The 25,711-nt window shown below is 44.7% G+C and overlaps 1 protein-coding gene and 1 long non-coding RNA gene across 3 annotated transcripts; one reads left to right on the top strand and one right to left on the bottom strand.

Annotated features, from left to right (window-relative positions):
* Positions 1-12,342: 12,342 nt before the first annotated feature.
* LOC134170767 (uncharacterized) lies at positions 12,343-15,328 on the bottom strand. The gene is made up of 2 exons (XR_009967361.1): positions 14,570-15,328; positions 12,343-13,447 (listed from the first exon to the last, which is right to left on the bottom strand). It is a non-coding gene; the product is annotated as an uncharacterized LOC134170767 (long non-coding RNA).
* A 1,929-nt stretch (positions 15,329-17,257) lies between these two features.
* MARCKS (myristoylated alanine rich protein kinase C substrate) lies at positions 17,258-20,799 on the top strand. Of its 2 annotated transcripts, XM_062632484.1 has the most exons (3): positions 17,258-17,602; positions 17,840-18,012; positions 19,167-20,799. In XM_062632484.1, the coding sequence occupies exons 2-3, from the start codon at positions 17,914-17,916 to the stop codon at positions 19,926-19,928; spliced, it is 861 nt and encodes a 286-aa protein (XP_062488468.1). In that variant the 5' UTR covers positions 17,258-17,602; positions 17,840-17,913; the 3' UTR covers positions 19,929-20,799. The 2 variants fall into 2 exon arrangements, with proteins under 2 accessions (XP_062488468.1, XP_062488467.1); XM_062632483.1 differs by having other exon boundaries at positions 17,259-18,012.
* Positions 20,800-25,711: the final 4,912 nt, after the last annotated feature.

Raw genomic sequence — 25,711 nt, 5'->3', positions numbered from 1 at the left:
GAGTGCAGACACTGGATCTTCCTAGCTCATTTGCTTTGCAGCTCGTATATTCAAGTGTGACCTCTTCATGCCTTTCCCTCTATACATTTTTATTCTTGAGTGTAGAGATATGAATGTATTATGTATTTCTTTCTGTTGTAATAATACCAATTACACTTCAGTGTACTACACAAGTTATAATGCCAGAAGAGGTTGTGAATAGATGCTATTTGAAGGTAACTACTGCTCTGAGACGAGAAAATAGTTGCAATTAGATGCTTTCATTTCTATGCATGATTCTATAACCCTGAAAAGAAGCTAATACCAAAGCCTTTCTCCTCTGGTGATAGAACCTAATATCTGAGAATCTACCATGTTTATTGTCTTGCCAGGGATCACATAAACCAAAGAGAAGGGGAAAAAAATCAAAACAGTGTGACTTGGTGGATAGTGTTTTATGGAACAGACCACCAGAGAAATGTGACTCATAATTTGATAGGTTCTTTAGAGGCTAATAAACTAGGTGAAAATAAAAATTTAGAAGTTATACCACCTAGAAGTTTTAAGCACTAAGCAGGAGACTGCTAAATTATCTAGTGTACAAACATTCTCCTCCAATTATAGGGAAACAAACAAACAAACCAAGAAAGCACTTTTTTGATAGGCTATCTTAGAAAAAATTCCTGGATATGAGACCCAAATACACCATGCAGATGAGAGTTTCAAGTTCTCCTAGGTTGTGTTGACGGTTTATATACAGGCATGTGCTTAAAAAAATCTCCTTGTGAAAAATGGCAACAATTCTTGCTTAAACTAGCTGTAAGAGAATATTCATTATGTTGAACACTCAAGTCTAGCATTACACAAACAAAGCCTCTGTTGTGACACCAGCTAACAGGACACAACATGATCCTACAGTGATAAGGCAGACAGAATTTGCAGTGTTTAACATGATGGGCTGTTCTTTCCAATGTGGCAATAAACACAATGTATACTTGTCTACATGGTCACTGAGCAATTGATGATTGAAACTCAGACCCACAGACAATGCTCAAATTATTATGAAGGAAATACAAATAACTGACCTATACAATATCCTGTCATTTTTCCAGATCACCACAGATTTCTGCTGGCATCTAAGCCTGAAAATGCCCAAATGAGTATCAGCTGCAGTCTCTCTTACGTGTGTACCAGCTGTAAACTGATATATATAGAAGGGGTATGAATTTCTTTCAGGTTAATGGACACATTAGCAACTACCTAGACTCCATCTGGAGTTCTGAGCCCTGACTTGAAAAATGCACGTCTAAGCCTTGCAATGTCGTGCTGACTGAGGCCTCAGGAAAGCTGCATTCATAAGCAGCAGGACCCATATGAAGTGATTTGCTTTGTTCTTGAGGCAGGGAGGAGGGGATGGGCGGGGGGCAAACTGAATAGCTCTTCTGTGACTCAGTATCAGAGAAAAAGGCAGTAATAAACAAGATCTCAAGAGCATATAACAATCTCTACATTCCGGTACAGAGAATGCATCCTCAAATGCTTTCTTGAGATGAATGGCAAGATAAATCTATAGGAGAGGCTTTCAATTTCTACCAAAAGAGCTGTGAGAGGACTGTGGAAGAGATTCCAGAATCCCCACCAAAGTACATCAGTCCCTGGACCAATGGGCTCCCAAGGACAATTGCTAGAGCCACAGAGAGAGTATCTCATTATGATGTCCAGGAATGTTCAGGAGAAAGGAGCTACAGGGGTGTCATTGGGAGCAATCATGTCCACCTCCCATCAGATCCATTTCCCAAAGTGAAGAGTTTAAGAACCTGCTTCTTGCAATCTTCTCTTCCCAATACTCATTCCTTCAGCACCAAATGTGCATTCCTCCAACCCCTCACACAAACAGCTTCCCAAGGCTACTCATATGGCCAAATAATCCTGAGGTCAGTGAGCAAATTAAATTGTTCCTTCATTTTCACTGTTCTCAGCCTCTCTACCCCTGCAGCAGGCCCACACCTTTTCTTGTAATTCAGTTGAAAAGGCTCCCAACAAACTCCCTAAGCAAGACCCAGCAAAAGAGCAGAAGCAGCACATCTCTCTCTCAGAGAGCAATATAAACACAGCTTGTGCAGTAGACTTCTGATTCATAAAAATCTAATTTAGAAAAGATGATTTAAGGGATTTAGGAATATAGATTGAAACTTATAAAGCTTTTGCTCTACAGCTGAACTCAGCCTCAGTCTTCCTAGGGACCCCAAGATAACATATTTCATCAGCCTTTGGCCTAAATTCTGACTTCCCAAGATGGGGATAAAATTATTCTCCCTCACTATGATTTTGTGAGGATAAAATCTGCTGTTGATCATGAGGCACTCAGATACAGTAACACAGACCCTAAAAACAGGACATAAAATATACTCCCAGACTACATTTCTGCCAATATTTTAATTTCAGATGTGAATTCCACACCATTTGCAGTGCTGCTGTGTAAAAGCTTAGCTTCGATTAAAGCATTTTGTATGAGCAGATGTGAGCCAGTATGTCCTGTCTTCACTAATCCTTTTTCCTCTTTCCTTACCTTCCTTTTTGCCTTTACCAGAGCTGCAGAGATCTTAGACTTGAAGTGTAGCACTGAGCTCAGGAAAAGTAAGATTTGTTCTTCCCTTTCTGCTGACATTTTGTGTGACCTCAGGGAAATCATTTAACCTGTTTTTTTTCCCATGCTCAAAAAGAGGGCAAGGATGTTTTCTTTGTCCCATCTGCCAGTATGATATAGCAAGCTCCCCCAGCTGCCTCTGACTACATTTGCAGACAGCGGACCTTGTCTGCACCTTTTGTGAGGCTGTTGAACACCACCATGGCTGCAATACAGAAGAGGAGCAGTTAACAGATGGTAGCAGTAATGCCAGGCCATGAGCTGTTCAAAGGAGATCCCCTGGCTTTGAGGTTATAAGGAGAAAGATGGTACTTTCCACCCACCTTAATCCTACTTCCATATGGCTTTGTGGAAGGACTGCAAAGAAAGCGGAAGGCAGCTGCCAGCTAACAGGAATAACACGAGCCAAACTGGGAAGTGGTGGACATTTGCACCTTCTTAGATTTTCCTGTGGCCTTTTTTTACTCTGTGCCAATCTGAGGCTTGCTCTGGTCCTGGCTGATCTTCTTCCCAACTTCACAGAGTCCTCTCCCTGTCCTTTTCCTACCTCCTGAAAAGGGGAATGTTTTTATGGCTGTTTCTGCTTGTGATGCAGTGCTCTCTCCCCCACTGCTGTGTTTGTCTTGTCTAATTGTAAACCTTGGGCTTGGGGGAAACTATCTGCTACTCAGCAGTTGACCACCACCCTGAAAAGCCTTACTTTGTCGGTCCTGCTACTCTAATAAACATGATGATAGTGGTGGTTGTTGTTATTAATGCTAATATTAATATGCAGTGCTCCAAATATTAATATAAATATTAATATTTGCAACAAGATAAAGAGACTAACATTGGGAATGGTGGACCTTCCACAGAGCTGTTGGACCTTGGTACAAACCAGTTCTCAGAAAACATGAATTTCTACAATTTCCATGTGTTCTTTATTATCAATTATCACTAAAATTAGTCAGAAAACAAAGCACTTTAGGTACTATCCCTACAAAAGCTGCGTGAAATAAAATGGTATGTTACTTCTTAGAGCTAGTAAAAGCACAGTGCAACCAGCAGCAGCAGCCATCAATGAAATCTTCATCATTTCTTTGGAAACCAGAGCTGGCTTGATTTGCCGTTTCAGAAACACACAAATACAGTAGTGATTTGAGCAGTGCAACACTCTACTTTTCACATTTTCTCCTAATCCTATATACCTGCTGTTTCACTGATTAAGATCATGACTTCATTAGTGAAGTGTAAGAGTAACTTACTGAGTTTACCAAGTACTGGACTAATTTTACCAAGGATTCCTTTTAGAAATATCTACAGTGGACATATGTAAACACACGTGCTGGGTAAAGCAGAATTAAAATCAGAATCTGAGTTGCTCTTATCTCTGTTTAACTGCAGCAGGTTTGTGATACTTGCAAAGGTTTAGGTATGGTGAATGGATTAGTGAGTCAATGCATAAAAAATATATTTGTGTGCGTAGATGTATTTGTAGGTATATATAGATTTGGATTTCAAAGTACAAAATTTAAGGGGAAAAATATTGTGTTCGTAATACTTCCTCTGTATCGAATTGAAGTCAAAATCTATCATCAGTTACTAAAAATAAAATTACGGCTTCTTTTGGTTTCTATTTTGTTTTCTTTTCTGAAGACTCTGGTAACTAACTGCTCAAGTACAACTCTGAGAGAATCACATTTGTACAGGATTTCTGTGGAGCTGGTGATGAATTGCACCCAACCAAATAAATGACGTTGCAAAGTATTTTTATACGGAGAGATTTCCAAGTAACTCAAACCAAAAAGAAAACAAATATAGATATAAAAATAAAATGACCACATTTTCTTTATTCCCTTCTCAAACTCGGTAATATCTCTGTCAGGCCACCCATGAAGGTTTGAGGAAGAGAAAGAACCAGGGTGATTGCCCCAGACTTCATTTTGAGGCATCAGAAGGGAAGAAACTTCCTGCATTATGAGGCATTATGATACATCCAAAGATACAACTTGTGAAAGGTCCACATTTTGCCTGATAGACCTTGTGCTCCCCTAATAATTTACTTGACAGCCCCTGGTCTCCCACCCATAGGCACAAAACCACCCACCAGGGCAGTGAGCTGGAGTCCCCCATGCAAGGTTTCTTAACAGTACTGCTAGAAACACCTCCAGGGGACTCCTAACCCAGATGTGTATTTCCTACAGAGTAAGTGAAATATCCTGTCCCAAGCACTTGCCCTGTCCTAGCAGCTGAAGACCGTGGCTTTGTATCATCAGTCTGTATCAGCACCCAGGCAAACATAAATTGTGTTTCCTGCCTTATCTTGGCAGAAAGATAAAGGGAACCCACAGCTTGCAGAAAGGTATGGTCAGTCTTCCTCTTCTTTTCATCCTTCTGCTGGGCAGGCAGTTAGATGCAATTTGTATCTCTGAGGAGAAACAGCTAGATAATACAATCGTTTCCTAGTCTCAGGTGCTGTGGTGTCAGACAGACTGGCTTCTTCTGATCTTACACCATGCCTTTTCAAAATACACTTAACTCCTTCAAAGTACAACTTGAATGTACAGAACAGAGAAAGCAAGCACAGCTATCCTGCCCCTCAGTGTGCTGCTCACCCTCCCAGGAAAAGAAGCTAACAACAGTACCAAAGAACAATGACATTACATCTTGCTGACACTACTGCAGAGCTGCATGTCTGGGACATAAGTGTCCTGCCCCTCTGCTCCAATGTCCAGGTCCAACCAAACCCACCTTTGCCCCTGGACCCTTCTCCACCCCTATCAGCCATGCTGCTTTTTCTCCTCAAGCGAGTGCCAAGGCATCTTAGGGGTTTTGTGTGAGTAGGGTAACCTGTGGACTGAAGGTCTCAAGAGGGTGAGTAGGAGGTCTCAAGAGGTAAGTAGGAGAAGACTTTGCGCTGCAAATAACATCCTGCACCCTGAAGGGAGGAAGGCAGGAGTGACCCTGTGCCCCACCCTCTATAAAAAGGTTATAAACGAGGTGTGAGGTATGAAAGGTGAGATGTGAAAGCCTGTCAATGATTGGTCTCTGCTCTCTCTGGGGAGTGAGGAGCTCACAAATAAGAAAGAAACTCTCTTTTTTCCAAATCTTCCAAGAAACCCACTAAGCTCTTGCTCAAAATTTTGATAGCACTATGTGTCTATACTTTAAGACATTTTTGTATCAATATCACTGAAGACTCAAACTGTGTTTTCCATAGACAAGGAACTTTGCAGGCTGAATGCTCTTAGTCTGCCTGCTTAAGCTAGGTGTAGCTCCCTTTCAAATCTGCCTGAACATGAGTTTCTCTTTGTTACCACCACAGAAACTGTAGCCCATAGAAGAACTGTATTTCATTCTGCTGTGAAGAGCCTGGAAGATAATCTCGAAAAGCATCATGCTACCTGTTTTCCTCTGGGCACTGGATATCTAGCTGCACATCCAACAATAACTGTGGCTTTCCCATCATCTCTGGTTTGAATTTTTCCTGCCCTTACTAGTGTGGAGGTGTTTTCATGCTTGCTGCTCACAGTCTTCCAGAACATCTGTAACTAGTGCTTCTCAAATGCTATTGTATGTTCAAACTTCAGAATGCTTAAGAATACAAAAATTCCCATGATTATCAATGTTTCATAGAATTTATATTTAAAGAAAAACATTTGAGTATTTTTTAGTTATATGAACGCAATATTAGGTTTATAAGCATCTAAATAAGTCAAATGTTTTATTAGTCCATTTCAGAAATTTTTCTTTATACATAAATGAAAACCTTAAGCAGAAACAGTCCTGAAAGAAATAGTGCTGAACATAGCCATGAAAAGTAATCTAAAAGTCCTGACAAAGGTAAGAAAATATATTAAAGTACTGTGCTGGTTTTGGCTGGGGTAGAGTTAATTTTCTTCATAGTAGCTAGTATGGGGCTGTGTTTTTGATTTATTCTGGAAACAACGTTGATAACACAGGGATGTTTTAGTTACTGCTGAGCAGTGCTTACACAGAGCCAAGGCCTTTTCTGCTCCTCACACCACCTCACCAGTGAGTAGGCTGGGGGTGCACAAGGAGTTCTGAGGGGACACAGCCAGGACAGCTGACCCCAACTGACCAAAAGGATATCCCATACCATATAGTGTCATGCTCAGCATATAAAGCTGGGGAGAGAAGGAAGCGGGGACATTTGAAGTTCTGGCATTTGTCTTCCCAAGTAACCATCACCTGTAATGGAGCCCTGCTGTCCTGGGTGTGGTTGAACACCTGACTGACCACGGGAAGCAGGGAATGAATTTCTTGCTTTGCTTTGCTTGCATTTTTGTGGCTTTTGCTTTAGCTATTAGACTGCTTTTATCTCAACCCATGAATTTCCTCGCTTTTACTCTTCTGACTCTCCCTCATCCCATGGGGGAGAAGTGAGCGAGTGGCTGGGTGGTGCTTAGTTGCTGGCTGGAGTTAAACCACAAGTGCCCATGATGTAGACAGGTCTAAGAATGAAAAATGAATTGTTTCTTGCATGTGCTGTGTCAAAACAGTTGTTGCTCCAAAGCTCTTTACAGGCTTTATGCCCACACACAGAGTGAGCTGCACATCCTCCCTGGAAATGCTGAGTAAGATGCAGAAAGGGGAACTCTGCTCAGGGACTTCCAAGGTTAAAGCACCTCAGAGGCTTAAATTCACACTTTTTCTGTCCTTGTACTAACTGATAAGGCAATGTCAGCCCCCAAAGATAGGCCTGATCCCACAGAGGTTTCAGACTCTAAAGGAAAAAAAAAATAGAAATCCATAGAGTAACCAGTCATTGCACTGGTTATATTACACTGCCCTGGTTGGTGTAATATGAAAGGAGGATTTTAAGGAAGCATATGAAGGAAGATAATAATATATTTTGTGGAGCTCCTCATAAGTATGAGAGGCAGTATGGCAAAAAGGACTTAATTGCCACTTTGAAGATTAAAACTGGGTAACAGAGGCCAGCATCATGAGATAATTTGAAGAAGACAAAAGATTTCACTGCTTGAATGCATGTCTTGCATAGTGCAGTATGCCCAGAAGATGAAAAGGGACTGACTTAAATAAAAATGAGGAAGTGGGAATGAGAAGCTTTAAGAAAAGAGAACCAGAAATTCTGTAAGAATAGCAGCTATAAAAAGGACATTTACATGCTAAGAAGGAAGAAATAAAGGATACAGCTGAAGATCGTCAAAATAACTCTAAGCCAAATACGAAATAGTTTCCAGTAATTCAGCTTCCTCATGGGCAGGCAGGTCCTGGGCTCTCCCAGGCGAAGGGAGCACTCTGAGGATGGCCTGGTATGACGGCGTGTCTTCCAGTATGCTCTCCATGTTTCACATGCCAGTCAGTGAAAAGGAAGCGGATTGTAGGGGAAATTGCCATCTGCTTTTGTCAATAAAAGACTGCATACATGCCTTCGGCCTAAACAGACTGAAGCCAGCCATTTATAGCTGCATGAGGGGAAATGGGAGACCTTAGGAAAGGGTGAGAAAGTACAATTTAAAAGGAATAAACAAAAATTACTATGACACAACTTCATCTGCTCTCTATAGACTCCAACATAGTATCATAGAAAGCATGGGAACTTACTAAGGCAGGGGTTCACACTAAACCTATTATTTTCTCAGCTTCTGAGGACCTAGTTTCAAGAACATTATTGCAGATATTGTTTTCTCACACTTTAACGTAATTTGTACTGTACAGGGGGAAAAGATTGTAAAGTTTCTTTTTCCTATAAATGTGTACACAAGGCATTTATATGCCCCATTCACTGAAAGCACTTCACAGTTTTCGCCATATTTATTCTTCCTAGGCACATACGAAGTTGCATTAATATCCATGTTCCATAAACCATTTAACTGAGGCACAAGGTGACAGAAATGCAATCTCTTGAAACTGAAGTGAGTACAGCCATAGCTCAGGTAGTACTAAAAACTGTATCACACACTGAATCACACAGAATCAAGGTGTAGCTGTGGTGGGAAGGCCCTTCTGGACCCATTTGGTCCAAACCCTGCTTGAAACCAGCTTGGGTAAAAGTTCTGTTTAGCCACACAAACACAGAGTTCAAGGCATAAATTTTTTTTCATCAAGATGTGGAGTCCGTTCCTCTGTGCTTATCTCCACATCTGCTTCCAGTATCCACAAGGAGATGTAGCATAGCTAGTGCCCCAACCTAGCACCCTGGTCTGCAGGGCAGATGTACCTACAGTGATTTACCCCAATCACATAGGCAGTGTGCAACAAGCCAGGAATACAGACAGAAATGGCCCTGTCTTAAACTAGTTATTTCACCAATAACTCTTCCTGTTTCTTGCATTAAGCATGTGCGCCATTCTAAAGCAGATGAATTTGTAACTGTTAGCCCATTTGTTTTAACAACCTTTAATTTACTTGCCTGCAGCCTGCAGCCTTGAGCCTCATAGCTGTGGTTTCTAGCAATATTGGCTACAAAAATGATCCCTCAGTTGTCACAGTCACCACATATACAAAAATCAGTATGTGGCTGCAGGAACACTGTTAATATTAAACTTAAAGTGATGGCTCTCATTCTACATATCCATACTCCTAATGACAACTGGATGCTTTGTATAAAGATTGACCTTTCTAGGGGTTTGTAGAACTGAGTATGAACTTAATCCTCTTCTGGGGGTCACAGAACTTGGCATAAAATTAATCCTCTTGTATCAGGTTACTATGAAAAGCAAGGTGTTAAAAGACAAAATACACATAGAATAAACCAGCTCTACTATGAAAATGTTTAGTCATAATATAAACCAAAATAAAATTGTGGTGGATATATAATACTGGAATGATATTCTGAATAATCTGATTCATTCTTTCACTGTGCCAATAAAAATAAAATAAAATAAATAAAATAAATAATAAAAAAGAAAGACTGAAGTATCTATTATGACACACCAATGAACTTGCCTCTCTGTTGAGGGGTTACAAACTGCAGCTAAATCTCCAAAAGAATATATGTGCATTTTGGTCATCCAAACCCAAACCAAGATTTTTAAACTATCACTCAGTTGCTGAATTCATCAGACTGGACCCAGGAACTCTGTCTTGAAGATGTGATCTGTCACTGCTTTTAAAATACTGGGAGAGAGAGGGGGTGGACGTGCCACCAGAGGTGCTCAGGCGAGGGACTGTGTCCCACCTCAGTTGTCCTGTCTCAGAAGCAGCTGCCCAAAGGCCATCTCTGGATAGACACAGAGGAGGTCTGTGTGTGTGTGGTGTTCAGAGCAATTGATGGGCACGGACCTACCTTGCCTGTGAAGGAGGTCCTGTCACATGGCAGGGAAGAGGACTGCATGCCATGGTCCCAGTGTAAGCCATGCAACAGACCTGCCGCACTGGAAGCACGACAGTGCCAGGGTGTACCAGCTCTCTGCTCAGTTTTTTCCACTTTGCAAAGAAATGATTATTTGAGATAAAAAGGGATCACAACTGTGTATTGTAGTCACTGGGTGAAACTGCTAAGACCAAACTCTGCATGCCAGCCTTGCTTGTTCCATGAGCTAGAAACTAGAGAACAGTTGCATTTTCAGTGGAGCAAGGACCAGAGGCAAGCTGTCTCCCGCTCCCAGGCAAGCATGCTAAACAACTAGACCACAGAACCATGCTCTTTTTTTTTTTTTTTTTTTTTTTTTTTTTGCGACAATTACTATGTAATTCTCCATGCCAAAGAGTTACTCTTAATTCCTTTGCTGAGCAGTTTCAGCAAGAGAAAATGGAAACATTTGTGCTCGAACTCCCTCACCACAGAACTTCATGGGAAAAGCAGGGGGAGGTAAATGAAGGAATTCAAATTTTCTCAGGTGGGAACTAAACCCATGTTTCCTGAGCCCCACCACTGAGCTGCTCATGAAAGGGGACTGCCTCTTAAGCTTTCAAAGGGGCTAAAGCACCTCACGGCAGGAAAGAGGTCACAGCTCTGGCTCCCACGTGAGGGGATATACTTCTCTGCAAGCAAATACGAGGAATCCAAGTCTCTGAGAAGGGCACAAATGCTTTGTATTTCTATTTCAGATTTACTTTTGTGCAGCTAGGGATTATATGACTACTGATATAAAATCTGTGCCCTACTAGGACACCAGCAGTCACACACATTTCTGCCAAGTTGACTGGGATGCACTACATAGCGTTTACTCCAACCACCTGAAACAAACAGTCTTACTGAGCCGAACATAATAATAATAGTAATAATAATAATAATAACAACTTGTACTGGCTTAGCCTTTTGCACTTTGTGGCTACAGTGCATATGTTCAGGCAGTAAGAATCATAAAACCAGACTCGGGGTACCAGCCTCTACCTGCCAGCTGGGCAAATTACAGACTTTGGCACTTGGCTTTCTCCCCACAGCCTAAGCCCTATGGAGAGCTGAGGTACTTGACATGGAGGTTGTTAATTCCACAGCCCCAAGCCCTTGCTTGATTTAGCCCTAAATCGGTTTGAATTCACAACGACCAAATGCCAGGAATCCAAATCTCTGAGTCAAGCACAAATGCTTCCTGTTTCCTATTTCAGAAAACTTTCTGTTTAGCTGGGGCCATCAGTTTCATTTCATACCTTGCAACACTTTTCAGCATAATTGTGCATGGTTCCACTCTTATTTAAATATGTCCCCCTCCCAGTGTAGCTGGAATTCATAAAAGCCAGGCTGGCTTGTTCACCAAAAATGCTGTAGCCACACAAAACAAATCACTGTTCATTACAGCACATGTAATCTTTCAGTAAAACTTGATGAGGCATCACCTATCAATGCTATTCTAATAAATACCTGGTTATCACATATTTTTTACTCAGATCACTCATCCCAGCAAAACTGATGGAGAAGCATAAAAATGGAAATGAGCAGAAGATGCAGAGAAGGGGGTTTGTGTGAGGCGGTGGTGCTGTTGAAGTAAATGTCACTGGAACTGCAGCTTAACTTCATGCTGAATCAGGTTATCACCTGCTTGCCATCACTGCTACTTGTCTGGCCACGCCAACTGTTACAGAAGCTAAACCAGTAGGAAGCTATCTTTCCCCCCTCAAAAAAAAAAAAAAAAAGAGAGCAGGGGAAAAAATGAAAATGAGAGAAAGAACAGTTTTCTGCCGGTTTAACTCTCTAAAATGGTTTATCAGGAGGTCCAGGGTACACACAATAGAGGGAGTGGAGCTGCAGGGCCAGAGCACAGGAATGAAGGGAGCAAAGGACTGCTACTGCATTGGCTTAGCCCAGGTAAAACTGTCAGGGGACTACAGTCAGAAGTATCTGTCCTTAGAACTGATGGATATAAAATGTTTACAGTTCCCTACTGCAGGGCCACTATCTCCCTTTATTATTTTTTTTATTTTTGTCCACACACTGTTAACGCTATGGAGCCCAAATGCCCCTTCTTTGCTGCTGAAACACAGTTCTTTAATGCAGAATCAGCATATAGCAGGGACCAGGCATTTAGTGGTATATTTGCACCTTCCCTTTTAGTTGTTGTTTCTTGCTGTGCTTGTTCTTAAGGGAGGGGCTTCAGCTTTACTGGAGTGTTTTTGCTTTTGTACGATCTAAGGAATTTTTACTTGTTTGGGGTTGGGTTTGTTATCAGGTTTTCTTAGTCTTGATTTTAGTCTGTGGGTCTTTTCTTTATTTCTCCCCAGAAGTAACCATCATCATTACTGGAGGGTGGTTATCTAGTTGGCTGGCAGATTTTAGTTTTTATTAGATGTAAGAAAGACCGACTGTATGATATATTTAAAACATATAAGCTCTGTTTTCAGTTTCCTAGCACACCGGACATTCAAATAGTCTGGATACTATTTAACAAACACTGTTGAATGTATTCAGCTAATAAAAGCTTGGCAAATATTAGGAAAGGGTTTGTAATGGTTGTGAGTGATACAAAGCTTAGAAGCTTCTGATAGCATTGCACCAAACTGTAGTAAAGCTTGAAGAAACTTAAGTGATGTGTCAGTAAGAAATCTCAGCACTGATTAGGACACCATGAAATGCTCATTTCTCAGAGACAGGAAAAGGTGCAATTGTTCCACAAATCTGAATTTAGTTTTTGAACTTGAAAGTTTAAACATTATTTGGATCATATTGTCCTGTTATGTCATTACCAGAAAATATACACAAATTAAAACAAGAATGAAATTCCCTCAGCATCCCAGCCTAACAGCTCCTAGGAAAGCAAGATGTTGTCTTTCCAATGCCTATGTTGCACAACCTCTTCTTAATGAGCAGTACAAGAGAAGAAAGGGCTTTGGAGTAGATTGGCATATAGGGAACATTATCTCTCGGTGTAAACTTTGATTCCCATTTATTATTTTGCTTGCTGCCCTCCCTGCACACAGAAAAGGTCTCCATGCACCCCAGGACACAAAAAGGTTTCCCAGTGCCTCCTCAGAGCTCAGGTAGCCCAGGGGAGAGGCACAGCACACGCTGTTTCAGGATTTCTGTAAATACTGTATCCCAGCTCCCAAAACCGCTCTCAGATTCACTTTCTTTAAAGGCTTGTCTGGACGAGGATAAAGGTGTATTTAAAAAAGAAAAAAAGTGTCAGTGAAAACTTTTAATTAACATGTTTTCAATTTCTCTGTTGACGGGGTGTGTTGCATTTTAGTGCATTTGCCAGCAAACGTGTTAAAATACATTTGTGTCCTGACTACATGTGGCAAGTTAGGACATGTTTTTAAAAGTTTCGGAATTTAACAGGAGTGAAAACGTGCTCATGATTATCTTTACCTTAGCCAAGGGTGAGTGTCGCTGATGGGTTTTCCTGGGACTCTGGAGAGCAGCTGCCATACCAGCAGGGAACTGTTGTTTAGGTGCTTTCTGCTTTTCCTGAACTGTCAAATGAAAGTAGCATTTCATTTACTTGCTTTGCAGGAAAGGATGAAAAGGAATGTTTTATGCAATATTGGGAAAATTAAAAATTAAAAGCTGAATATTAGTCAGATGGGAGGTTGGGTGGTGGTCACACAAGTAGGAAGCCATGCTTGCACAGGGGGCCAAATTGCAGTTTCAGAGGACCTGATGCAAGATCAGGATTTTCATAGCCACATAACCTAGAGCATGGCACCATATTCAGCTGTTGTTTCAAACGTGGCCAAACTCTTTGCAAGGGAAGCTTTGCCTCAGCTGCTCTTGGGCCAAAGGCTAGCAGCTTGTTTTCTGACCTACCCACAGAAGGTCAGCGTAAAGTTGCCATAAGCACTCTGTACCATGCTTATACCTGGCCAGCTAGACAGAAAGGTATGTGTTTATGCCCAATCAATGTCGTAGCTGCAAGGCACAGATTCAGCATTAATGATCACAAAGTCACTGCAGAGCACCAGTAACCCTGAGTCAGCTGCAGCACTGATTTGCTGGGGAGCACTGGTTCAAATGGTACAAACCATTTAGTAAGTCCACACCTCAGTCCTTCCCCTTCCCAAAAGGTAGAGGATGAAAACAAATCTCAGGCAAAACATGCTGAGAGGAGTCGCATTTTGGAAGTACTGCAAAAAGACAATTTCATCTGGGGGTAAAACAGACAAGTAGAAATTAGCAAATCGGCTGTGGCAGGGTCCTTAACCTTTGGCAGAGATAGGGCAGGCAAATCCTGCTGCCCCTCTAAGAACAGCTTCTCAGCCTAATATCTCCTTGATCATTTTTGGACTCTTCAGCACTGTCTCTCAGTCATGGCTGTCATGTTCTTAGAAATATCGTCACCCATGCCACATGGTGAGGGAATACATTTTTTTTTTGCTGACACAGCTATTATAATAAAACCCCTAACACAAACACACTTAACAAAGGTACCACTTTTTTTAGACACTGAATCTCCAACAGCCTATACAGAAGCACCTTCACACTGGTACATCCTGGTTCCTGACAAAGAAATGCAGCAATAGTGTTTTGTGTGTAAGGCATCACAGAAAATCAACATTTTCACATTCATATCCGATTAGTCCTGCTTCAATACACACCAGTGAGGGATGGGTTTGGGTTAGGTTTTTTTGCTTGTGGTTTTGTTTGTTTGTCTTTATCTTTTCTCTTTTTTCCCCCCTTTGGAAGGAGATGAAAAGATCAGAAACTTGAATAAAGTGCAAGTTTTAGAATGAGGAAACTCCCCTCCAGCGTATCTGTTTGCTTGGTGCTTAAAGGTGTGGTGTGACAAGGAGCAGCCTTGTGGGAGCCTGGTGGGCTCAAGAGGTCAGTCAAGGGGTTAAATCTTGTATTTGCACCTCACATTCAAGGGTTTGGGTTAGAAAGCAGAGATAGCTGTCCAGGTTGCAGTGCACTGGGACTGACAGAGGGAGTGTACATGTATTCCAGATTTCCTGTTTGTCCAGAATAGAGACTCTACAGAAGAACTTGTGGAACTAAGCACCCAGGATAACATCAGTTAAAGCTTTTTCTTTTCATCTCTTTTTTTTTTTTTTCACCCCTTAAAGTTATGAAACATTAAAATGGTTGAAAAACATACCAAAAGCATAATGCAAAAAGCATCCACTGTCACAACTCCCACAGTCACTCTGTGAAATCTTTCAGTGACACTAACTCTGAAATTCAGATGTAGCTACGATGGAAAGTAAAAACTGCATATGCCCGTGCAGGTGAAATTGCATATACCAGGGAGAGGTGGACAGATGACTTTTGATACTGATTGTGCAGTCCTGTCATGGTCATCCAGCAGGTCTTCTGAGGTAAGCTGTTACAGCAACTAGTTTGAAAAAAAACAAACCAAAAACCCAGACAAAGACCAAAACCAACAACAAAATCACGTTCTGCTTAATATCCAGATTAAAAGAAGCGGGGAAGACACGACTCATGGAGTCCCTTAGGAAGCGGAGGAGGATCACGAAGCAGAAGCTGTCCGGCTGTCCGCGCCCCACGGTCTCGCTCCACCACTCCGCAAGGTGAGCCTGCTGCAGCTCTCCCCGTCCCCTCCCTCCGGCGGTGCCCTCTGCCGCACACCGCTCCTCAAGCATGTCCGGGGACCGGGGAGGCGCGGGCGGAGGGCGAGGGACCCCCGCGAGCTGCCGCCGCAGTGCTCCCGGTCCCATCGACCCCGGCCCAGCCCCGCAGCGACGGGTCCAGGGGCTGCAGGTGCTGCCCGGATGGGCAGGGCAGGGCCGGCCCCGCCGCGGAGCCCCCGCCGCTCCCCGGTAGTCGCCAGGGAAACCGCCCGGCGGCGCGGCCCCACCGAGGGAGCCCCGGGCTCGGCGGCAGCGTTGGCGGCGCCCCTGTTACCCCCACCCCGCCCTGGGCGTGCACCCCAGCGCTGCCAGCGGCCGCCCCCAGCCCCGGCCCGCGGGTGCGGGTGTTGCCTGCCAGGGGTGCGAGGCCGCGGGGAGGGGGGCGGAAGGAGGGGCAGCTCCGCGAAGGAGCGGGAGGTCGCTGCGCCGGGCTCTGCGGGGCGGGCGGCGGCGGCCGCAGAGACAAAGGGAGCGGAGGCACTCGGCGGCTGGGAGCTTTGCGTGAAATGCGGCGGGGGAGGGACAGGCTCCGTCCCCCACAGAAAAACAACCCCAACCAAATGCCCCTGTTGCCCCAGTAAACGAAATACTCTCTTGACCGATGGAAAATTAGCGGCTGCCCTCGCCGGGGTTACCGAAAGGCGGCGGCTGCCGCACAAAGACCCCTGCCCCCCCAGCCCCGGGTGATCCGCCGGCCGGGCAGCCCCCTCTGCAGCCTTTCCTCGCCGGAGTAATTTTAACATCCTTGTTTATAAACAAGAGGCGTTTGGAGGAGATTACCCGAGTTTGGGAAACTATCGTTTCTGACGCTCGTTTCTGCTCCTTAAAAGGGGCTGGGGATGGGAAGGGAGGGTAGGGGGGGGTCTGGGCCAGCCTTGCCCGCACAGCCCGGCGGGGGGGCCGCCCAGCTCCCGCACACGCCGCCCCCTCCCCCGAGAAGGAAACCGGTCGGGTCCTGCTATAGCACCCAGCCCATAGCTGCTGAGAGCTGGAGCTCTCCGTTAATTCGGCACGCGTTAGTTTAGGGTTACATCTTGTTCGAGGGTTTAAATTCAACGTAAATACACACCCGGGGTATCTGGGGTTTAGGAAAGCGCGAACGTTCCCCCGACAACGTCGCTTCGCCCCGATAACGCGGCTTCGCCCACTGCTTGAGCGCGTGGAAACGCAACGGTGAAATGGGTCACAGCCTCAGAAAACACTCTCAAAACACAAATCAGGAATAATCAGACAGCAAAATTTAATTAGAGCCGGAGGCTAATCACAAAATATTTTATTCCAAACCGATATCGCTGTGGGGGAGGGGTCCGCTCCTGCCTCGGGAGCGGCTCCCGCCGTCGTTGCTGCTGCTGTCGCGTTTGCAACATCTGGCCTACAGACCTACTAATTCCTACTCGTGATCTCGTTTGGCGAAACCCGATCTACGTGGTTCAAATACCTTCTAAATTGGGGGCGACTTAACAATCGCGACCAATTAAACCCAGGGAAGAAAAGAAAAGGGAAAAAAAAAAAGGAAAGAAAAAAAAAGGAAAAAAGGCAGCAGCAGCAGCAGCAAATCCCCTCCTTCCTTCCTTCCCTCTCCCCCCGCCCGGGATCGCACACACTATCTGTTGCTCTCTCACGGCGGCAGCTGGTGGGGGCAGGCGGCGGGGCAGGGCCGGACTCACACTCGCTCGCTCACACTCACACTCACGCCCTGGGCACCATTGTCCCGCCCGCCCGCTCCGCTTTATCGGGGTGCTTTGTCCGCTCCCCGGCGTGGCGTGGCGCGGATCTCTGCGCGCCCGCCCGCGCCGCGCCGGAGCGGCGCACACATTCATTATCGGCCGGGGGCTGATTTCAAACCGCTGCCATCGCGGCTCCATTGTTCGCCAGGCGGCCAGGCCCCGCCCCCCTTTGTGTGGCGCGGCGGCGATTGGCCGGCTCCGGGCGGAGGGCTGCCGTCACCGCTCGGGAAGCCCATTCATCTGTGCACTTGGGCGTTGGACTCCGCATCTTATTAGCAACCAGGGAGATTTCTCCATTTTCTCCTTGTCTACAGTACGGCTACAAATCTGGGATTTTTTATTACTTCTTTTTACTAAACTTGGGCTCCTTTTTTTTTTTTTGCTCGACTTTTTCCTCCCTTTTTTTCCCCTCCCTCCTGTGCTGCTGCTTTTTGATCTCTTCAACTTTAAATTTTTTAAAAGGAGTGCATTATAATCGGTTCTGTTCTCTCTTCTCTTTTTTTTTCCCCTCTGGTGTGTGTGTGTGTTGCTACTGCTGCTGGTCGCCCAGTATTTATACCAAACCAACGCTCTTTGTTTCCCCTCCTTTTGGATCTGTTGAGTTTCTTTGTTGAATAAGACAGCATGGGTGCCCAGTTCTCCAAGACCGCTGCAAAGGGCGAAGCCTCCGCCGAGAAACCGGGGGAAGCAGTGGCTGCATCTCCATCCAAGGCGAATGGACAGGTAAAAAACAACAGAAATATAAAAAAAAAATTAAACCTACTCCTTTTTTTAAGCCAACTTCGACGGACTCTCTTTCATATCCTGTTTAATTCTTCTTCCTTTGATGCCCCAGTGGCACATTCAATGGAGAATACGGTCGATCCTTTTATCTTTGCAACTCGAGGCAAAGGGATATTTTTTTTTTCTTTTTTTTTTTTAACGGGTTCGACTCTGAATGATTCGTTCCTTTATCTTTCCTCAGGGGGGAGGGGGAGGAGGGGGCATATCTTTTTTTTTTCCCCTTTTTTTTTTTAATCCCTCGTGTATCGTGGTGAAGCGTCCCAATGGCTCGTAAACGGAAGGATCTTACGCCGCTCGGCTTTTCTGTCCGCTTACCCTCCTCCCGAAGACCCCCGCTGACTAGCCGAAACACCTCCCGCGGTAGCCGGATACCCTTGTGGCGGCGGGGAACGGAGCCGCCCGGATGGGGCTCGGCGGCGGGCAGCCCCTCGGGCGGGAGCGCGGAGCAGGGGCTGCGCCTCCCGCCCCGTCCGCGGCAGCTCCGCCGGGGGGTCAAGCAGCCGCGGGGTTGACGGCTCTCAGTCACCACCCCCCACCCCCAAGCGTGAGCCGGCTGCCGAGCCGGCCGTGCCCCGCTCAGCGGCGGCGTTGCGGGCGGGCACCCCCCGCTGCCCCCGCAGCTGCCGCCCGGGGCAGCCCGCCGCGCTCCGGGCGCCTGAGAGATGCAAATGCGACGGGGGGGGAGACCGGGGAGGGGAGGGCGGGGGCGCTTCGCCGCAGCGCCCGGGCAGAGAGGGGCAGCGGTGGCGGGCGGGGGCTCCGGGGCCGGGCGAGCTTTGTTAGCCTTGCCTTGCCTTGCCTTCCCCGCCCCGTGCCGCCGCCGCGGCTGGACGGGGCGCGCCGGGGGCGGGGGGGAGCGGCGAAGCAGCCGCTGCGTGGAGCCGCGGCGCCCTCTGGCGGCTGCCGCCCGTCGCGCCCGCCGCTGGGGGCGCCCGCCGAGGCCCAGCCGGGCGAGGGTCGGCGGAGGGCCCGGGAGTTTAAACCTTGGGAGCAAAAAGTGTGCGAGGAAAGGCCGCTGGGCGGGGAGGGTGGCTGCGCCCCGTGTTTCCCCCAGCCTCTCGGTACCGCTGGTAACATTGGTCGCTGTCTTGCAGGAGAACGGCCACGTGAAAGTGAACGGCGACGCCTCCCCCGCTGCAGCGGAGGCGGGTAAGGAGGAGGTGCAGGCCAACGGCAGCGCGCCCGCCGAAGACACGGGCAAGGAGGAGGCGGCCTCGTCGGAGCCCGCCTCCGAAAAGGAGGTGGCCGAGGCGGAGAGCACCGAGCCGGCCTCCCCGGCGGAGGGGGAGTCCTCCCCCAAGACTGAGGAGGGTGCGACCCCCTCGTCCAGCAGCGAGACCCCGAAAAAAAAAAAGAAGCGCTTTTCCTTCAAGAAGTCCTTTAAGCTGAGCGGCTTCTCCTTCAAGAAGAACAAGAAGGAGGCCGGCGAGGGCGCCGAGAGCGAGGGCGGCGTGGCCGCCGCGGCGGAGGGCGGGAAAGAGGAGGCGGCAGCCCCCGAGGTGGCGGGTAGCGAGGAAGGCAAGGCCGCCGCCGAGGAGGCCTCCGCTGCCGCCGCCGGCAGCAGCGCCGAGGCGGCGAAGGAGGAGGTGGGGGACTCGCAGGAGGCCAAATCGGACGAGGCCGCCCCCGAGAAGGCGGCGGGAGAAGAGGTCCCGGCGGCGGCTGTGGAAGAGCCGCAGCAGGCGGCGGAGGGGAAGGCGAAGGCAGCTGAGGAGGCGGCGGGCGCCGGTGCCGCCACGAGCGAGGCGGGCAGCGGCGATCAGGAGGCGGCCCCAGCGGAGGAGCCGGCGGCGGCGCGGCAGGAGCCCCCCTCCGAGAGCAGTCCGGAGGGGCCCGCCGCCGAGCCGGCGGAGTAAGTGCCGCCGCCGCCCCTCGCCGACGGACTTTTCTTCCCCCCTGTTTGTTTGTTGGAGTGGTGCCAGGTACTGGTCTCGGAGAACTTGTCTACAACCAGGGATTGATTTAAAAGATGTTTCGTTTCTTTTTTTTCTCTCCCCCCGCAGCTCCCATCTCAAATCGTTGTGTGTTGCCGCCATTCCAACTGGCGGAGGGGGGCCCCCCTCCGCTCTCCTCCCACCCTCTATAATTTTTTTTTCTTCTTTTTTTTTTTTTTTTTCCCCATCAGTATTAATGTTTTGTTTTGGTTGGTTCGGGTTTTTTTGGTTCGTTTTTTTTTTCAATTTTGTTTTTTAATTTCATACTTTGCAACTCTTCATATTATAAAACTTTTCCCGATCGGTCTATGGACATGCCCATATATGAAGGAGATGGGTGGGTCAATAAGGGATATCAAATGAAGTGACAGGGGCCGCAGTGGGGAACCCGGGGTGCGCAGCCCTTGCTGGGAGCGCGCCCTGCCAGAAATGATGTAAGGGGTTAGTCTTTTTTTTAAAAGAAAGTTATTACGATGTATTTTGTGAGGCAGATGTTCTATAAGGTTTACAACACTACAAGTCTTGATTAAGAAGGAAAGGAAAAAGGAAAAAAAAAATAAAAAATCAATACCCAGATAAAGAGATCATAGTCTTAGGAATTCATTTAAACCATAGGAACTTTTCACTTATCTCATGTTAGCTGTATCAGTCAGTGATTAAGTAGAAATACAAGTTGTATAGGCTTTATTGTTTATTGCTGGTTTATGACCTTAATAAAGTGTAATTATGTATTACCAGCAGGGTGTTTTTAACTGTGACTATTGTATAAAAAAAAGACAAAAACAAAAACAAATCTTGATATCCAGAAGCACATGAAGTTTGCAACTCTTTCCACCCTGCCCATTTTTGTAAAACTGCAGTCATCTTGGACCTTTTAAACACAAATTTTAAACTCAACCAAGCTGTGATAAGTGGAATGGTTACTGTTTATACTGTGGTATGTTTTTGATTACAGCAGACAATGCTTTCTTTTCCAGTTGTCTTTGAAAATAAAGGAAAACTCTTCAGATGCAATGTTTTTTTTTTTTTTTGTGTAGCATCTTGTCTATCATGTTTTTGTAAATACTGGAGAAGCTTTGACCAATTTGACTTAGAGATGGAATGTAACTTTGCTTACAAAAATTGCTATTAAACTCCTGCTTAAGGTGTTCTAATTTTCTGTGAGCACACTAAAAGCGAAAAATAAATGTGAATAAAATGTATAATTTGGTTGTCTTTCTTTTATGGACACTCTAGTAGCTTAAAGGGATTGGTCAGTATTTGCCTAAATTTGTATAGGGAAAGTCGTGTTTGCTGTTAGCACTAGCTTAAAGAAGTACCTTCCTAGATCCTGGACTCTGTAGTACTGTGCATCTTTTAGAGATATTGGGCAGCGCACCAGGTAGTTTATAGGCTTTTCTGGCTTTAAAGAGAAGACTGGAAGGCAGTTTGAGGATGTACAGTGTACAGTTCTCCTGTCCAGGCTCCATCTTGCTTTCAAGACCAGAGCTATCCAACATGAGAGTCTTGCTTCTTGAGGAAAATCAGATTTTGTTTGAATTGCTTAAGATGGGGCACTGAGATTTTTTACGGCGAGTTGCTTAAAAATTAAGCTCTTGAACAGATGTCCCACTTATGTCTTGGTATGCTGGTCCGACTTTGGGACCTAGGTGATTAGCTTGAAAGCCTTAGCCTGGAGGGGGAAAAGGAGAATTAACACTGCCATTCTGCTCAAAGTAATTAAAAGCAATAGTCTCTTTTTTTCCTCAAGTGCTACTCCCAAGTACAGGTGAGTTACGAAACAGATTTCAAAATTTGTCTATAAAAATAATCACTTGGTGCTTGCCTTTAATTGTTAGGCTTTTTGGCCAATTTCCAGCATATTGCTCAGGGCATAATATGCCTTAATAAAACAGTGGGCTCATGCAAGAAAAGCAGCGATGGTATTTGGAGGGTGGAAATTGATTCAAGAAAGTGTTGCTTCTAATTTTATAGGAGAAAGTTTAGTGTTACACTTATTTGCTTCCACCTAAATTTTCAGCAGAAACCTTTGGAAGCAATTATGATTCATTTTATGAGAAAATGGCACGTTAGCACCTTGTTCCCTAAAGAACAAAGCCTAAACTGAATGAAGTATAGTAGATTTCCTGCTGAATGCGTGCTTTTTTTTTTTTGTTTGTTTTTGTTTTGTTTTGATTTTCTTCTTTTTTAATTCAGCTGTCTACCATTTTAACTTTGGCTTGTATGTACTCTAGTTGCCCTGGTATTTCTCTATAGCTTTAGAAATGTATTGAAACTATGCTATAATTGCTGAGGGACAAAAATAAATGGATGTAAAACAAGATCCTCCACACCAGTGTCATTCTTGGAGTACATGTGTTTGAAGTCTAGTGCATAACTGCTTTGCTAAGGGGTTTTTATAACATGGCTGTAAAAACCTGTTCTGAGACGCATGATGTCTTGGCCATAGAGTCAATGTCTCTTTTTAATAAATATATATATTTAAATCCAAGGATTCTTAAAGAGAAGTCTGAATTTCTTCTTTCTTTTTTTTTTTTCTTTGTCAAACCGTATGTGTGCCTATGAAGAAAATAATCACTAGTGAAGTTATTTTTCAGGTTTTCCCCAATGTGTTCTCCTCACACTTTCATGTTCTTCTCAGCTGGTGGTGTTTTCTGAAGCACTTCCAGTTTCTAGGGGTGCAGAATCAATCCTGCCCAGTGGCTGAGCTTCTGGCCTGGGGCTTCATCATTCCATGGCTTGCCTTGACTTGAAATCTCCTTCCAAGTCTTGACACTTAGCATTGTTTCAAGAGTACATCTTGAGAAGACCAGTTTTGTGGTCTACTCTTCTGGTCCCAGCAGTTGGGTGAGATTCAGCGATACCAGTTTTCCACCACGGTTTAAGAAGGTGGTAACTGGAAAAGGCTTGGAATAGTGGAAATGGAGGAGTTTTGAGCTGCTTCCTCCTGCCAAAGAATTGTGCAAGAGCATCTCTTCTCCCTTGCTCCCAGAAAGACTGAGTGGTCACTCCCATGCAATTGTAGAATTTCCTTATTTATGTGCAAGGAAAATGAAGGGGCTGGGTGTTGGTGACTGGTGAGATGGTTAATCTTGCTGAGAAAGCTTTATATCGTTCTTATTTTTGCATTGGTTGCCTTGGTGAAAATGCTAATCATAATAAGTATTGTAATTCCAATGATTTCTCTCAGAATTGGAATGCATGTGACTAAAATGTGTGATTTCAAGCTGACTTTCCTATCGTGGCTTCCTGTGGTTCTTTTTAAGCAGAATGTTATTGCTATGAACAAGGTAACTTCTGTTGTGCTGAAATGCCATGTTTTAGGTAAAACTTATGCTGGAATTTAGTTTTGCCTAACTAGAGGCTCCAGAGATTTACTTCTTTTATGTTTATTTGCTTAGACTAAGGCAACAGTCTTCCTTGTTCAAGGTCAAAACATGGTTGTATAAAAGTCCTTTCAAATTTCATGCCTATCTTGGTAATATCTAAACTTAATTTCAGACTCTCAAAATCACTGTGTACCCCAGGTACTCGATTTCCATATCTGGTCCTGATAGTTATTAATGTGAAATTGTAGAGACTTTGCCTTCAGGCAAGGAAGCAAGACAAAAGGGAAAGGCAAGCGGGGGGAGGGACCTGGAGCCTCGGCTTTGGCAACTGTTGGAGCTTGGGTACACAACCACTGTAAACAAAGCAAGTGCCCATGTATCAACTTCTGACATAGCTAAAAACTCCTGTTGGTTGTATTTGATGCAAACATTGCATGTATGAGTATTTTACTCTTTTATTACAAGGGAGGATGCTGTCCATGTTTTAAGAATATGTTTTGTTACCTGACACTGTTTGAAAGAGCTAACTCTTGAACTTCACTTGCAGATGATTAGATAGAGGTCAAAAGTTCTTACCTGCTTTGATTGGGTTTTTCTAAGTTGTGAGTCATTTTATATTGCTTTGTTTTTGTTGTTTTTTTTTTTTTATATAATATTTAGAATAATACACATTCTAGTCTGAAGCTGTAATAACAGTTAATGGTTTCCTGCAAAATCAGTTCTGTGAATTCAGTCTTTATACTACTTGTACAGTGAAAGACTAGTAAAAGGTCATCACTGGTGATACTGGACTCATTTCAGCATTCGTTTGTAAGGTTTTAAGAGGCTGAGATAAAATGTGTTTTCCATAATGATATAGCTGAGTTGAAAGCATCCTGTTTCTAGGTTATGGCCGTCTTTGTTACCATGCTCAGGTCATTGGAATAGAATAAAACAGGTACTTTTCTACCCAAAGTATGCAGCAAGTGAACATAGTATGTTGTGTTTATAACACACTGTAGACAGTGGGGTTAATTTGTCCTCTTTACAATTCTGGGGACCTCAGCTAATTGACAATGAATGGAGACTATTGCGATTGCAACTGAGTCCAGCAGGGCAGAGGCAAGCAGGCTAGGCAGCTTCCTGTTGCTTGAATAAGTAATGTAAGAGGTGGTGCTACGGTGAAGGATGAGGTTACTAAAAGTCTCTGTATTAGCTTGCCCTGAGGAGAGCCAGTGTGCTGGTGAGCTTTTAGGACCTGTTTCATGTCTGAGGATTCAGAGCGGGAAGCTGTAGCCAGCATGCTTCATGATGCTTTTACTGAAAGAACTGTTGAGATCACTCTGGAGTAAGAACACTGCCTATTGGGAAGATCATCAGAGGGCCAGCAGTGGGATCAAAATGATGAGTATAGCTAAACAGATGAGTGACGAAAGTGTTGCCCCATGAACAAAGTAGGGATTTAGGAATATGTAAATTTGGGCTGTGTTACTGAGTACACTTTCTACATGAAAGCAAGATACTGGGCTTCAGAATGCCTCTGTTGTAGAATATGTCCTGGTGTTATCTGATAGAAGTGACATAAAACTTCAGTTAATGCTTTCAGAATGTTTTGAAATCTTGAGGAAGGTTACAAGTATTACTTATACATCTTTGCCCACAGTCTTTGTTGTAGGAAGGCATGCTTGTTCACAACAGGACTACCAAGATACCAGGTGAAAGAGGACATTAATGCTTGCACTAGAAAGACCAAAACAAAATATATAGAATATTATTTCTTAAAGCTGTGTTGAATTTCGGTAAAGTAACAAAGTCATTATTCAATTAAAAATAATTTCTTTCTCCTTTTTCTTTTTTTTTCTTTTTTTTTTTTTTTTTTGGTGCCTAACACTGCTCTGATTTCAGAGCAGGGAAATGTTGCTGGGGGTGTATACATTGTTGTCACCAAATAGGTAAATGTTACTGGTCTTCCCATTCTTGGGTGCTGAGGAATTGTTTTGAGCCAAGCAATGCTACCTTCTGAGGTCCTTTCCAGCACCACAGCTGATCCTGTTGGTAATAAAGTATTTGATAATTGCTCTTAGCCAAGACCATGGTGACTAGAGATTTATTTTTAGGTACAGTCCAAACTAGACTCTGTCTCCTGAAATTCACAGCTTAGCTTTTAAAAAAGAGAGAGAAAACCAAAGTACCTATGAATCAGTTGGGTTGGGAAATTGTACTTGCTGGCTAGCTCTAATAGCTGCAAGAGGTGACTTGCTAGCTCTTACTGGACTGGTTATCTCTTTGAAACATGGCATGTAGACCCACCGGAATGTTTTAAATTAATTTGATGACACAAAAGTTATGCTTACAAGGGTGACCTGCTGTTCAAAGGAAACAAAACCCATTGTGGAG

The sequence above is a fragment of the Pezoporus occidentalis genome, unplaced genomic scaffold (assembly GCF_034315485.1).
Source record: "Pezoporus occidentalis ecotype Australia unplaced genomic scaffold, CSIRO_AGI_Poc_V1 ctg39, whole genome shotgun sequence".
Taxonomy (NCBI): domain Eukaryota; kingdom Metazoa; phylum Chordata; class Aves; order Psittaciformes; family Psittacidae; genus Pezoporus; species Pezoporus occidentalis.
Note: the sequence above shows the minus strand (reverse complement) of the source record. Positions and strands in the feature narration are given on the sequence as shown.

Excerpts from the sequence above, each read along its gene's own strand:
- MARCKS (XM_062632484.1), top strand. The coding sequence starts at position 17,914 with ATGGGTGCCCAGTTCTCCAAGACCGCTGCAAAGGGCGAAGCCTCCGCC. Across the intron at positions 18,013-19,166 it reads CATCCAAGGCGAATGGACAG|GAGAACGGCCACGTGAAAGT; the intron begins GTAAAAAACAAC and ends GCTGTCTTGCAG.